The sequence below is a fragment of the Hyposmocoma kahamanoa genome, unplaced genomic scaffold, assembly GCF_003589595.1.
Source record: "Hyposmocoma kahamanoa isolate Upper Pololo Valley unplaced genomic scaffold, ASM358959v1 172, whole genome shotgun sequence".
NCBI lineage: Eukaryota > Metazoa > Arthropoda > Insecta > Lepidoptera > Cosmopterigidae > Hyposmocoma > Hyposmocoma kahamanoa.
In genome coordinates this window covers 230,478-244,833 of record NW_020653622.1, presented here as the reverse complement: position 1 = coordinate 244,833, position 14,356 = coordinate 230,478, and the positions used below count along the sequence as shown (strand labels likewise).

The 14,356-nt window shown below is 37.5% G+C and overlaps 1 protein-coding gene across 1 annotated transcript; it reads right to left on the bottom strand.

The window, feature by feature from the left end:
* Nucleotides 1-544: 544 nt before the first annotated feature.
* On the bottom strand, nucleotides 545-13,173 carry LOC113225749 (lysine-specific demethylase 4C-like). The gene is made up of 5 exons (XM_026458158.1): nucleotides 10,239-13,173; nucleotides 3,299-3,423; nucleotides 2,629-2,773; nucleotides 1,541-1,648; nucleotides 545-842 (listed from the first exon to the last, which is right to left on the bottom strand). The coding sequence occupies exons 1-5, from the start codon at nucleotides 12,945-12,947 to the stop codon at nucleotides 720-722; spliced, it is 3,210 nt and encodes a 1,069-aa protein (XP_026313943.1). The 5' UTR covers nucleotides 12,948-13,173; the 3' UTR covers nucleotides 545-719.
* Nucleotides 13,174-14,356: the final 1,183 nt, after the last annotated feature.

The following is a 14,356-nucleotide window of genomic DNA, read 5'->3' as shown; positions in this document are numbered from 1 at the left end:
ACTCTTTTATGGGGAACTGTATACGTTTTTACAATAAGATTCCGGAGGATATATTAAGTTTATCATTTTCTAAGTTTAAAAACTACATTAAAAAATATTTTGATCGAAAAATCATATTACAAAATTGAAGACTACGTGTTAGATAAAGATGTATGGAAAGACGACATGGCTCCAGAATCCACACAAATTTGATTCAAAGTGTATTCCATAGCATTTAAGTTTATTTGAAAAGAGCAATCCCTAGAGTTTCTTGCTCGTTCTTCTGCTCAAGTGTAAATTTATTTTACCTATGTAATAAATAATCTTTGTGACTTAAAGCCATTTTAAGATAATACTATGTTAGTTGTCATGTGCGATATAGTAGAATTTGAGGATATGCGGTGCAAAAACGCGATTCCCAAAAAAATTTACGATAGAAAAAAACACAAACTTACCTCGAAATTTTACAAGGAAACCGCTATATTCAATAGTTACTATATACCAATGATTTTTTTTTATATCAACTGAACTAAATAGAAAACGTATAGTATACGATATACATTTATCGAATGGTTTTAATTTCGTTTGTAAAAAAATACATTTTGAAATAAAGCCAGTGTCTCTGCTACTCGACACAAGCAAAAGCATAAAATATGCACTGGTAAATTTAATGCCCTCTACCTTGTCGTTCGTCGGTTTGCACTGGCCCTAACTTGACCCAAATGCTACTACACAATGTGCTACCGTCGGGCTACTGCGGGGTAGGCGGGTGGAAGCGGAGGACGCGGTACCTGTTGTTGTTGCAATGCTTGTTGTTGCAACGCAGCTTGTTGCGCTGCAGCTGCTGCTGCCATTTGTTGCACCTGAAAAATACCGTAAAGAAGTCACCACACTTATCAACACGGAACTGGCGTATCACATGATCCAGCTGGCCACTTAACGGCTGAATTTCGTTATATTAACAAAAAAACAACAAAAAAAAAACGGCCCGATGCCAACGGAACAAGTCACACAGCCACCGAAACAATGAATATATTGCAAACCAAATTTCCCAATCGCATAATTTCACGAAATTCAGTCGTTAAGTGGCCAGCTCCATCATGTGATTTAACACCGCTGGATTATTTTTTATGGGGTCATGTTATAAACAGCGTCTATACGGAGCCAATCGAATCGATTGCAGCCTTATAACTCAAAATTCATGAAGTGATTAACGAAATAGACCCACCATTTTGTCAAAACGTGATTAAAAACTTTGATGAAAGAATCGACATCTGTAACTGTGGTCGTGGTGGACATTTATCAGATATCATTTTTCATTCATAATTGCCAAACCATACTTCTTTTAATACAACAAAAATTTGAATTATTGTCATCTAAATTTATTGATTTATTTTGTTTTACAAAACAATGTTCTTGTTGAAAACCCTTTATTTTATTAATTGTATGTGCAGGGAGGGTGGGAAAATTAACAAACGCAGTTATTTTGCACTATTTAACCAGCAATCGCGGAGTAGAAAATATTTTACTTCGATTTTTATTTTGTCATATTCACAATTACCTGTACATTCTGCTGCATGCTGCATTGCGGCTGCATCGGCGACGCCGCTTGCTGCAATTGCGGTTGCTGCTGTTGCTGTTGCTGACATTTGTTGTACACTGTATGGCCCTGCAAGACAATATTATAGTGAAATTATTTACGTATTAAACCTACGTCGTTACTTAAAAGGTTTAAAGTATAATTTTAATGTTTCTCGGCCTAATTACAGTGGTAACTTTTATTATTTAGGTATCTTTTTGTTTTTTTTTTTTTTTTATAATATCAAGTGACGGGACGAACAAGTCGTGCGCCTGACGGTAAGCTACACGCCTGTCCATAACAGTTGCAGTGACACTCAGAGCTTTAAATTGCAAAGATGTGAGGGGAAAAAGTTAGTCCAGGGAAGTACTGCCACCTTAACTATTTCTGCTTCCAAGCAGTAATGGCAGCATTACCGTGTTACGGTTTTGAAGGGTAAGGGCGCTGGTGAAAATACAGGCACTTGAGACTTGTCAACTTACGGCTTAGGGTGACAGTGCCCTCAGATCTCTGTCATTTAAAGCTCTGAGTGGCACTGCAACTGTTATGAATAGGCGTGTAGCTTACCATCAGGCTCACGACTTGCTCGTCCCGTCACTTGATATTATAAAAAATATATATAGCCAATATACAAACGCGGTGTATTATAATCATTGACTTACAAATATGACGACGGGTCTAATACAAAAACCACGAAAAAAATGTCCCAAGTCAACCTATTTACCTAAACGTAGTGACATGTAAAGGAATATGAAAAAGCTAAAACGTTGAATTTAAATTGTAATATCATCGTAGTGCTATCTAATTTTGCTTGCTTCGCTGTCAGAAGAAACAAACGAAGACTAAAGCGTGAATGACGCTCTGTATACGATTTTAACGCCCTATAAGTTCGGACACTTTTTAGCGCGGACCCGACGTCCATATAATTGTAAGTCAATGATCATAATATCAAAAAACGGGCGAGAACATTTCAATTGTCAAATTTTATAATAACAAAACGCCTTCATATTCACTCTTACAAAATATTAGATAACAATTTTGCTTTTACATTAGAAAGTTTTTTTAATCACCTGTAGATCTGCAAGGAGGTTCTGCCATTGGCTAATCTTGTCGTAGTGCCGTCGAAGCAGCTCTTCCTTGCGCTGCAATTCGCATTTCAACTCATTGTTGTCTTCTTTCACCAGAAGTTCAGGCTTCATAGCTGACAAGAGGAACCTGAAAAACGAGATCTGTCGTCGTTACGCTATACAGTGTGATTTTAACTAGGACAGCATGGGGAAATCCGAAACCAAAAGGAAACTGTCTAAGGGCGCCTTTAAACTAGATACTTATAGAAGCGCCGCAGTATTACCACTACTAACTTTCATGCCGTCGTGTGTATCTGGAAAAGCAACTGAGCCATGCCACCTTACCTATTTCTACCGCTAAGCAGTAATGTAAGCATTACTGTGTTCCGGTTTGGAAGGGTAAGGGTGTTAGTGATATTACAAGGACATGGGACTTATCAACAACTCAGAGAGACGGGCGCAGTGGCAGTACCCCTAAGATCTTTGCGATTTAAAGCTTTGAGTGGCACTGCAAGTATTAAGGATAGGCGTTTCTCGTATCAAGAGGCGCACGACCTGTTTCTCCCAGCAACTCCCGTCACGTCAGTGCGCCTCATATATTTGTGATTTAAAGCTTTTCATCAGGCGCACGACTTGTTCGTCCCGTCACTTGATATTATAAAAAAAAGAAAACCTTTGCTGTAAGAAGAAAGCTTCCATCTGCCTTGCAAGGTCGATGAATCTTTCCACCTCCACTTTAACTTCTTCCTTCTCCACGCTTGGGGAAGCATCTTGCTTCGTCAGTACGTTTAGGCATGCCTGAAATTTGGAATAAAGTTTAGAAAAACGCGCTGAGGGAGAGGCGACAATTGTGAATTTATGTAGTGGAACCTAGAGTGGTTCGTCACTGCTTCCACCTCTGTGAGATAGGTGGCTAGCGTAGTGACCACGGCGCACACGGCTGTAGGATATTAGAGGGCGCCGGGCGCTATACGTGACGCCCCCAAAGACGTCCCCTGCGTCATTCGCTGCCAGTCGCGGCGCAAGTAAAACAAACGGGCTATTCCCACACGATTTATAATTGCACCCGGATCACTGGAGAAAATATAACTGTAGGTAAGTATTCCATTTTGATCCTGTGCTCACTAGAGCGTGCAAGAGTATTAATGGCACCCGGTCAGGGCTCCGTCACTGCCTCAATGTTACGCGATAAATGCCTATATCGCTGAATGTATCGCCGGCAGTCCAAGCGCTCAGAGGGTGTTGCACGCACTTGTCGTTGTCGTACAGCATGTTTCGTAAGAAAAATCGTCGAAATCGCGTAATTATTGTTATATTGGATGTCCCAAAATTCACGAAAGAAGTAATTTTGATAGAAAACACAGGTTTATAATTAAAAATTTTAATTTTTTTATTGGTCCATGAAGCCGAGGAGTCGCCGACGGTAGTTGCGGAATGCTCGAGCATTCTTGAGCATGCGCGAGAGCTCCGCGGAAAACACGCCACGTGATTTTTGGCGCTAAATTCGCTTCACTTTCGTTCCGCGGCAATATAAATTGAGCCTCAACCAACAATATGTTTTTATTCTGGGTACATGGACATGACCACACTGTACAGTCGAGTGTAGTACAATCTGTGGATAGTGAAGAGCGGTAGTAACAAAATTAAGTCCTCTCTATCTGAAACTGTATTAAACGGCTTTTTTTTCTTACGTACCCACTATAAAAACGAAAGAATACTTTTAGGCTAGTTTTTTTATGTAATAGCCGTTAAGCACCGGAGTGGAGTAACACGTCTGGTGTTAGAACATCGATTTACAGTGACGCGGATTGCTCCGTACAGAATACGCTCCGCGTGAACTCCGCACGAGCCATCCGTGCGTTCATTATAGGCGACTGTCATCCGTGAATATCCGCACTACATTAAATACTCGATTCAGAGCACTGCATAGCTGTGAAACCAGCCTAATAAATAATTTTTCATATGGAGTAAAAAAAGATCTTAATTAAAATATTATCATGTTTTGTCAGTATTTTGGTCCTGTATGCGATTATGCTGTTCTGATATCTAAGCTTACTGGAATAAAGCTTACTTTTATAAAAAAATTAGCTTCCATTCCGTTCAGAACAAAGGGATGTAAGGCGCTTTCCCACTGATGAGAAGAGACGAGGATTGAATTATGTATGGAAAAATTTCAATTCTTTCCTGGTGCATCTTCAGAAATGATTTGGACGGTAAAACCACATTTATAGTAATAGCTTCAAAAGGTGATAATTGGCGCTTGTAATCTTGTATTTGTCAAGAAAGGTTACAAAGAAAGAACAACGCTGTGCATATTTTCATTAATTCTTTTTATTTGAAGAATTCCATTCAAAAAACAGATTTTTATAACGCTATAGTAATTATTACTACATAGAACTGTTTTAAAGATAACTACAATACATTCTTCTAACCATTTGATTATTATAGATTTTAACCTGTAATAAGACAGCTGCAACTGAAATGACCATATCAACTGAGCTTTCAAGTTGCATAATATTCAATACGCAAAAAGGCCACTATTGTTTTGGACCTTGGTAGAATTGTCGTAAATTAACTGGCAATTTAATAATATACTTTATACGAATAAGAATAAGAGCACCTTCAAAATAAACGCTTATAGAAGCGGTGCAGTCGCGCTACTACTAATTTTCATACAATATCTAGTCTGCAAAAGAGGCGCGCATCTGCGCTTCGAAATATTGTAAGGAAATTTATAGTGGCGCAACTGCAGCGCTTTCATAAGCGTCCAATTTGAAGCCGCCCTAAAAATCCATTTCGTAATCAAACGGTTACAAGTATTTATACAATAATGACTAAGTTGTTTTTTACACATAAGCGAAATTTTAATGTCTACAAGACCACCACACACTCTTGCATTTAAAAAAAAACCAGTTGCAATATTCGCAATTTTGTAAACACTTTAAGTCAACATTATGACTCAAGCAGTTAAAAACTAAATGATTTAATAATCTCCGAACCTTTCATTATTATTTATTGGATAAAGTTTAAAATATTGCATCACGAATTCTCACGACGTAACCAGTTACCTAATATATAATTTTCAGTGTCCTTAATGCACTTTTACAAGAAGCATTTTATCTATCCGAGGGTCAAACGTTATTAAACAGCACGCTTCAACAATATTTTCAATAACCAATGCACAGCGAGTGTTGTCTCTAAAATGACAAATTTCACATGTGCCAAACTTGAGCATCAGAAAAATGGAAATCATTCACACAAACACACTACTTATAACACCCAGGCCAGAACCAAAATTAGAAAAATTAATTTCCCAATTTGGTCCTACCGGGATTCGTACTTTACGGACTTTCTCAACAAGAGCAGTTGGACCATCGAAGTCGTCAATAAATGTCATTCCATACAACACTCATTGTTATGATGAAACCTGTATTAAAGCGCACTGTCTAGTGTGGCACAACCCTTAATAGGTGTAATCATAAAGACTTAAGACTACCCTTAAGGCTTAAAAATAAATAATTTCTTATTATAAGAACTCTAACAATCAATTCACTTACACATAGTTTTGAAAAGGTTTTTGAATTTTGAAAAAAATATAGCTGTCCCATTCTGTTCCAATTTTAAATTCAAATTTTCAAATAAACATTCTATCGCAGACATTTTTTTCTATATGTTTATTTATAAAATCAGTTATAAATTGTTTTGTATAGTTGTTAATTATTAAAAATATTTAGCAAAAACCTGTTAAAATACAGACAGAGGAATTTAAACTTTTTTCAAAGATCAAGTAACCTTTTCTTCTTTAATTTTAACTAATTAGGTACCTTACCATGTTAATACTATGAATAACCGTGACAAAACGAAAACACACAAAATTTTATTTAAATCAGTCTACAATTAAAAGAATAAAGATTCTTAAAAACCAAATTACACCATTCATCACGCAATCATAAAGTATCTACAATGTATTTAAAATTATTGGTAAAGCTTTTTCTGTTTGTGTGATTTATATGAAAAGGATCCATATATTAAAAATAAATATCATTTGAATTCAAACTATTTTTTCATATCATTACACAGAATAAAACCCACCACATTCACATAGTGACATGACAGGACGGACGTCGCGCTTACATTGTATAACTATAGTATAATAATGCTGGGGCCACTTTCGTCAGCTTTTGGGGCCAACCAGCAAATATTGCGATGCAAACGCATAAAGACTAAGGTCTTCAACCAGTGTGTCCTGCCAGTATACACCTATGGCATGGAAACAACGACTCTGACGAAGAAGTCCGCAGAGAACTTACGAATCGCAAAGAGGGCAATGGAAAGAGCGTATTCAACGGATAACTAAAGTCGGGGACGTTGTACACAAAATTGAGACGATGACAGGGAAATGGGCAGGACACATAGCTAGGATGGATCCAGATCGGTGAATGAGGATCATAGAGTGGCGACCATGGGTCAACACGCGCGGCAGAGGTCGTCCGCCACTTCGTTAGGTGGATGACATTAAAATGTTCGCGGGCCAAACTGGATGCATGTGGCACGGAAGCGATGTAAATGGAGAGATATGGAGGAGGCCTATATCCGAAGACGGATGGAGTAGAGGCTGCTTGATGATGATTGATCGTGTAATAATCCAAGGTGGCCACAAGTGCGGCCCCAGCATGGAACAAATAGTGTAACTCGCTTGTTCAGCGCGTCAATGCCTACAAGTCGTTCGGACTGTGGAGTATGTTACATATTATTTTAATGCACCTTGAGAATGAAAAAATTAATGATATTCATCGCTGTATTCTCTAAATAACCTTCGTCAAACGCAGTACTTACACATTGATATTTTTACACCAGAATCGCGGAATGTTATCTCGATTCTCTATTAAACACGTTTGCTATTTTATGCAATTTTTATTAAACACCGAGCGAACGACTTCAATGTGTTAACATACATTCTCGCCATATTTACAAAGGTCATTATTATCCGAAAATGAATCCAAATCACTAATAAAATAAATCGAAGAAAAATTTTGTAAATTCTTATTTTTTTATTTAATTGCGGTAAACATCGATTCACAATCACCTGATCCTGCTTGATCCAAAGGTCATTGACTTGCACGGCACGTGTTAAAGTTATAGCGCAGTCGGAGGAACCGAGAAAGTATTACTAGCTCTTTCTTTCTCAAACGCAGCGCACGCGTCTGGCCTAGTGCACTCGCTTACGCACAAGGACGAGGTGGGAGGCCGATCTCGCCGCAATTTTAGTGATCTATTAGCTAAGTCTCTCACGAATTGCCACGTGGTTTGGTATGTAAACAAGAATTGAGCGAGCGTCCGTACAAGGCGCGCTGCGAGCGTGAACATATACAAGCCGCGGTGCTGCATTTGTATGGAGTTACACTACTTGCCTTATTATATTATGGTTTAAGTAAGATTGCGCTCAAAATCATTGATTGACTCTGTTGCTGTCATAAATAAATACCAGTGGCGAATGGTCTCTGGTTGACTGGACTATCTGCTTAAATAAGAATTTTACTCTTCAACTTACAAGCAGGAATTAAAGGGAACCCATCTGCGGTTAAGGTAATAAGGCTCTATTTACGCGCGACCTGTTTTTTGGCTCGTATCTTAAAAAAATACCTTCGATTCCGTTCCGCGGCAATGTAAATTGAACCTGACTGTATGACAATAACACTCTTCCATATTAATGTTAATTTTTGTACGCCTTCCCGTTGGACGAGAATTAGAGGAGTCATCACGCTTAATAACGCGGAACCGACTTGAGTCAGCCAGAAAAAGCTTTATGTGTTTGCATAAGAACAAAAGTCCGTTCCGTTGATCGGATAAATGCGCTTCCGCGGCATTTAATATGGTGATCCATTAAGGCTGCGAGAAGCCAAAATCTAAGCAAATTTAAAAAAACAGTACCAAGTCCATAATGACTTATTAAATTTTTATGTTACAACTGAAGACGCTTATTTAATACAAACGTAATTATTGCTTAGCTAAATAATTAATTTAACAAGTAAATTAGTATCCGAAAGGTGGGGTTCCGTATTTAAAATAAATTTGAAAAATAGTTGCACGTACGCGACGTTGAAATAAACAGATTGCACTAAAAAGAATTTCGAAAATACTTCGGAGTTTTTTAAAAATAGTTATGGATACTTTCACAACATTAGCTTTATCGTAAACTTTAATAAAATATTTAAAATACGATAATAATTTTAACAATCAGTCAATAAGATAAAAAAAAATGGCTTAGTGGATGTAGGAGCTATAGAAATGTGCCTATTACCAAGGTGAATTACTGTAATTAATGCCTAAGTTTTAATGTGGTGTAATACAAAGATTTTATACAAAAAAAATTCTAATTCAAAAGCAGAAATACAAAGACATTGCAAAATTAGACATGTTCACTGAAACGGAACCTTGCTGTAGTGAATGTCACATTTTATGTTTCAAAAGAAAGTATTCTTCAAGTGATTTATCAAGAGTATATAAACACGTAAAAAAACGCTTTTGTAGGAACTAAAACTCAAATAGAAATTGTTATATCGTTACGTTTCTAGCACACCACACATTTTCACAGCTACCTCCAAATATCTACTAGAAAGATCCCTGTTTGAAGCAAGTATGTACGGAGTGACAGATAATCGGGCTAATAGTACCTATGCAATAGTATTGCCCTTAGCTTCTCAATGTCCTGTCTTCTTCAGTTGAATCGAATATTAAACATTGAAACAGATAGATGGATTTACCTGGGTTACATATGGATTGGATAATACCTCCTCCAAATCCCTGTTCTATATTTTTGATGTTGTTCATGGAAAAAACTACATTTAATTTTAAATGTTCTACTTGTTAAATAAGCGTGCTTATAAAATAATTTTTCACTTATGCGCTTTTTAGTTCGAAGCTTACAAATGGTTAAGTCCATAGACTTTTTATCATAAAAAAGGTGGCAATATTGTATTGACAGTGAAAAGCGAAAGTAGGTTTCCAGATAAGTAAGTTTATTTGTAAAACACGTGTTTTTATTTATAAAATTATTATTCACTTTGACTAATTAATTTGTTAAGGAAACACAACATAAACAACAAAGCTGAGCAATACTTACAACTTAAACTTATAAGCGTGCTTATATTAAAAAGCACTTTTAAGTGCTGTTCATTTAAACATCCACCTCTGGTTGTTGTATTTAGAAGGAAAATTTTGTAATTTCAAATAAATATATTTTCTTGTCAATTATATTTTTATTGTTTTATGATTTCTGGGAGAGGTATTATCCACACTATATGTATTACTTATCAGTCTGTTTCAATCTCGTATTAATAACTTTGTAATTTTTAAATAGGGCTGTACTGTGTATTATTTAGGGGTACAGGGTACTCAGTACAAGCTTTTCCCCTACCTGTGTACAGGATGAATAGAGGCCTTTTTCGGCTACGTATTAATCACATTCTAACCAAGCATTAAGTAGCAATAACCGGCCATTCATTGGTGGCAAGAAAATTAAGTAGTGAGCAAAAATTGAGAAACGGACCCAATCATATTTACTTCAAACAGTTGTTTGAACAGAATTTCTAATTTACACTTGCTTATTTTTGATAACCGTACCATGGTGATTGGTACGGACTTCGGTAAAACTGATTTGAATCCATCTGTCCGTACATCTGGGTAACATTCTGTAATTGTGTATAATTATTCTGTGAATACTCCGATCTCCATTGACTTCGGTTATCTTGATTCGGATTTTGTAATCGGTCAACAGGTACATTGTATGTTCGGTAATCTATTGGTGCGTCTATGAAAATATTGTCGTTGTATTGACCAACTGGTAATGGAACATCGGATTTAGCAGTCTCTTCGCTTTTAATTGGTGATTTCCTTGGGTAAGAATACTGTTTTAATATAGTCGGTTGTGTCCGATTTGGTAGTGACCTGCTATGTGCTGTAGCCATGAATTTGTTGAATTCCGCTTCAAATGCACTCGGGTTCTTGTTTATAGGTTCAATAACAGGGCTTGATGTTGGTACTCGTAGATTGGAATCTAGAAGTATGCTGGAGTAAGGTTTAGTTGGTGATGGTGAGGATTTCGGTGGGCTGACATTACTCGAGTTCGGAGTGGATGTTGCTGGTCGATTAATCTCCCTATTTTGTGGTATTGAAGTAGATGTGTAATTTTTTAGCTCCGGGTATGGTAAAGAACCATATGCCCGGTCCTGACTTGCCATTATTGGTTGTAATGGCGAATTGTATTCGAAATTTACATTTTTCTTTGGATTGCGAGGTTTTCGTGGCTTTTTTTGTTTAATAACTTCACCTCCTTCTGGTTTAGGTTTAGGCTTGGGACCTGGTTTCTTTCTTTCGCTTGGGTCTTTTGGGGGTTTCTTGACACGCTCCTTCCTAGGCTTCTCTGATTTTTTACGGTCGGTCGTCGGTCGATCGGTTTTAGTTGATGACTTCCGTTTTTTCACTTCCTTCTTTTCAGGAATAATTTCTGTTGGAGGTGTTGGTTCTTCTGTTTTAACATCTATATCAGTCAAGGGATCTTGTAAAACTGCAGTTTGTTTATCCAGAGGGCTATCAGCAACATGAGGTGGAGATTCCCAGTTTGACACAACAGCAGCCATATGTTCAAGTTGCTCATTGGACAGTTTCTTAGTTTTGACTTTCCGTTCTTTCTTCACAGGCATTCTTTTAACTTTTTTAGGCTTCTCTGTTTTTTCGATTATATCTTTCATTTCATCTTCAGTTTTAATAATAACCTCATTAATTTCTTCAACTTTCAACAATGATTTTGATTTAGGTTTTTTCTCTGAACTGTCTTTACGCTTCTTTCTTCCTTTGCCTTTATCTCTCTTTCTTGGCGCCTCATAATCAGAATCATCATCAGAGTCTATATATCCAACATCTGGTAGTTGTGCCTCGGAAGGATCCATCTCGTCACCCTTCAGCCATATATCCTCAAGGACATCAAGCTGTGTTTCATCAGGTAAATTCTGCCGTTTCATGGATGTCATCATATCAAGGTCTCCTTCGGCCATTGTCATTTCATCATCATCCATAACATCATGTCCAAGGATAGATACGGCAATAGCTCCTTCTGATATGCTCTTACTGGCCATCGCTCGTTTCAAGTGCAATGGGTGACGTTTCTTCTTTTTAAGACCTTCCTCTTCTGCTTCTATGAATGACTCTGGAAGTTCTGTGTTGTTTTTGTTGCAGAGTATATCTTGCCCAGATGGATGTGGAGCTGGAACCATCTTTTCTGGTTGTTCCGGATGACAGCCAATATCCTGCCCTTTCAACCAGAGTTCGTAACGATCTGGTTGGAATCGTTTCACAAAAGTATCCATGGAGATTTTCACCATATCGTTGCTGCATGTACATTGCATCGCTCGTTTGCCGTATTCAACCCATCTGGGAGCAGCAAAGTTGGTGGATTCAGCACAGTTAAAACCATGGTTGAATCCAGCATGATATCCATATGGGAATGTGATCATAATTTCTCCCGCTTCTTGCGTAATCTTATTTACCGGAACAGAGTACTGTTTGAGTATCTGTGGTGAAATTAAAGTCATTTTGTGTCGTAGAAAAGCTAAACACGTCTTTGCTGAAGTTGGGAAGAATCCAGATGCAATTCTTTCAAATCTTTTTCCATGTTCTGGAGGTATAGCGTACCAAGTTTTTGGTTCTCCGAAATGGAGATAGTTAATGGAGTATAAATCCATATCTTCAGTGTGCCAAGCAAATGTGGTCTTCCACATGCCGAAATACAGGTACGCAGTGTTAACACCATCAATCTCAATGCCATAGTCAGAGTTAACGAAGTCCAGAATTGTGCCCAAGTGGTTGATATTCCATTCTTTGACGTCAGGGTCTGTGATGCTTCCATTCACATCAGCGCCGTATATGGGCGCTACATATGTGACATTTTTCCAATATTTACGCTCTAAATCATCATAACTTGAGTGCCGAGGGGTACAGTACTTCGCTGAATTAGCCATCACGGCGAACTGCTTGACAGTCATAGCTTTCTTCTGTATGTTTATTTGTTGAAATAAACCTTGCTTCCCTGTCACCACTTGACATATCGGCGCCGGTATTGTGATGTTCAGATCGTCTAAATCGTAACCATTTTTACGAGGAACCCATTCTGGAGGAGGAATCACTTTCGCAAGCCCTGCTTTGTGAGCTCCCTTCGACTCCATATATTGGATGTATTTATTGAAATCCTTGAACTCATCCCATGTGGGGCGGAATACCTGGATCTGCATCCCGTTCCCGGAACAAACAGCGTCCTCTCCAGACATATTTCACAACAAATCAACACACGAATTGTTTCTATAGACCAGATTCAATATCACCACGATACACTGTGTTACACCATTGTCCAAAACGCCATAATTATTTGTCCTTCCATCACTTAATGTCACACAACAAAATCACGTCCTCAATTTTAACATTTAGTTCATTTAACACAAGATAGTATTTTCGTAATATGTGAAAACATTATCAGTAAAATGGCCGACTTCTTCAATGGGATGCGTTCGGTTCGCTTGTATGAAAATCCCTTTGCTACAGTCGAAGCTGCATAAGCAGAACTAGGTCACGTACACACGCTACCCCATAGTAATTTTTGTGATTACAAGCGGAATCACTATATGAAGCTTCTACTATCATTCACGGCAACACCAGCCACGATTTATTTATTTTTGTTATATTGGTAGTAGGAATTGTATTTTTGACATTGATGTTTGTAAATGTATACATAATATAGAGGTTATAAATAAAACAACATTGTTTGCTAATATTCACAGAGAAATGTCGTTTTTCAGATTAGAAACTTAGCTTACCTGAAAAGATTCTTCAAATTCCTCGACGAGGTTACCGCTACCATTTGATGGTGCCGCCATTTTGACGATCAATTTTAATCCTTTTGTCTGTTTTCTGATGTGTGACACTGACTCTCTCTGACATTTAAGTAAATGCGCGTCTCTCGCTCGGGCCGGCTAACGGCTTCCGTCACTTCACGCACGCGATTTCTCGCTTGCACGGGAGGGAGGCGCCGCTGGGTGCACGTGCGAAATGCGGGATGAATACTCGAGCAGGGTTGTCACTCGGCCGCCGTAGAATTACAGGGATTTTGAAACTGAAATGAAAAGCTAGCTTTAATATAAACAATAACAATCTGATGTCTTCAGTTTATTTAATTGGCATATTGATTCATAATATAAATTCATAAAATCTGTTTACTTTTGTAAAAATTCAATTACACAATGTTAATATACCTACCTGTAGAATATAATACGACATTGCATATTATATATAAATAATGTTTCAAATATACAGTAAGCGGCTTCATAAAATTATTAAAAACCGGCTAAATGAACAGTACCCTTAAAATAAAAGGATCCTTTGTGTACTAAATGTTTTTCTGTTAGAATTGAGGATCATTGACCTCTTAATAGACTAATAAGTAACCGGTTAATAATATTGTAAGCAATCATTATAATTACCGGTTCAATATCTGAATACCCTATGTTAGAAAGGCTGAAATTAAACATTGAAAATATTATATTATAAGGTAGATTAATTTATGATTTAACCGGTTTGGAGGGCTTGATGTTCTAGCTTGTCCACTTCGAATACCATGCCCATAAGTGGGGCTGGAACATTAGTAACGAGTAGCAACGATTTTATTAAAAATATGAAATTATTT

Coding starts and splice junctions, on each gene's coding strand:
- LOC113225749 (XM_026458158.1), bottom strand. CDS start 12,947: ATGTCTGGAGAGGACGCTGTTTGTTCCGGGAACGGGATGCAGATCCAG. Junction 3,424..10,238: donor AATCACCATGGTACGGTTAT/CAAAAATAAGCA, acceptor TCCAAATTTCAG/GCATGCCTAAACGTACTGAC. Junction 1,649..2,628: donor ACCTCCTTGCAGATCTACAG/GTGATTAAAAAA, acceptor ATTGTCTTGCAG/GGCCATACAGTGTACAACAA.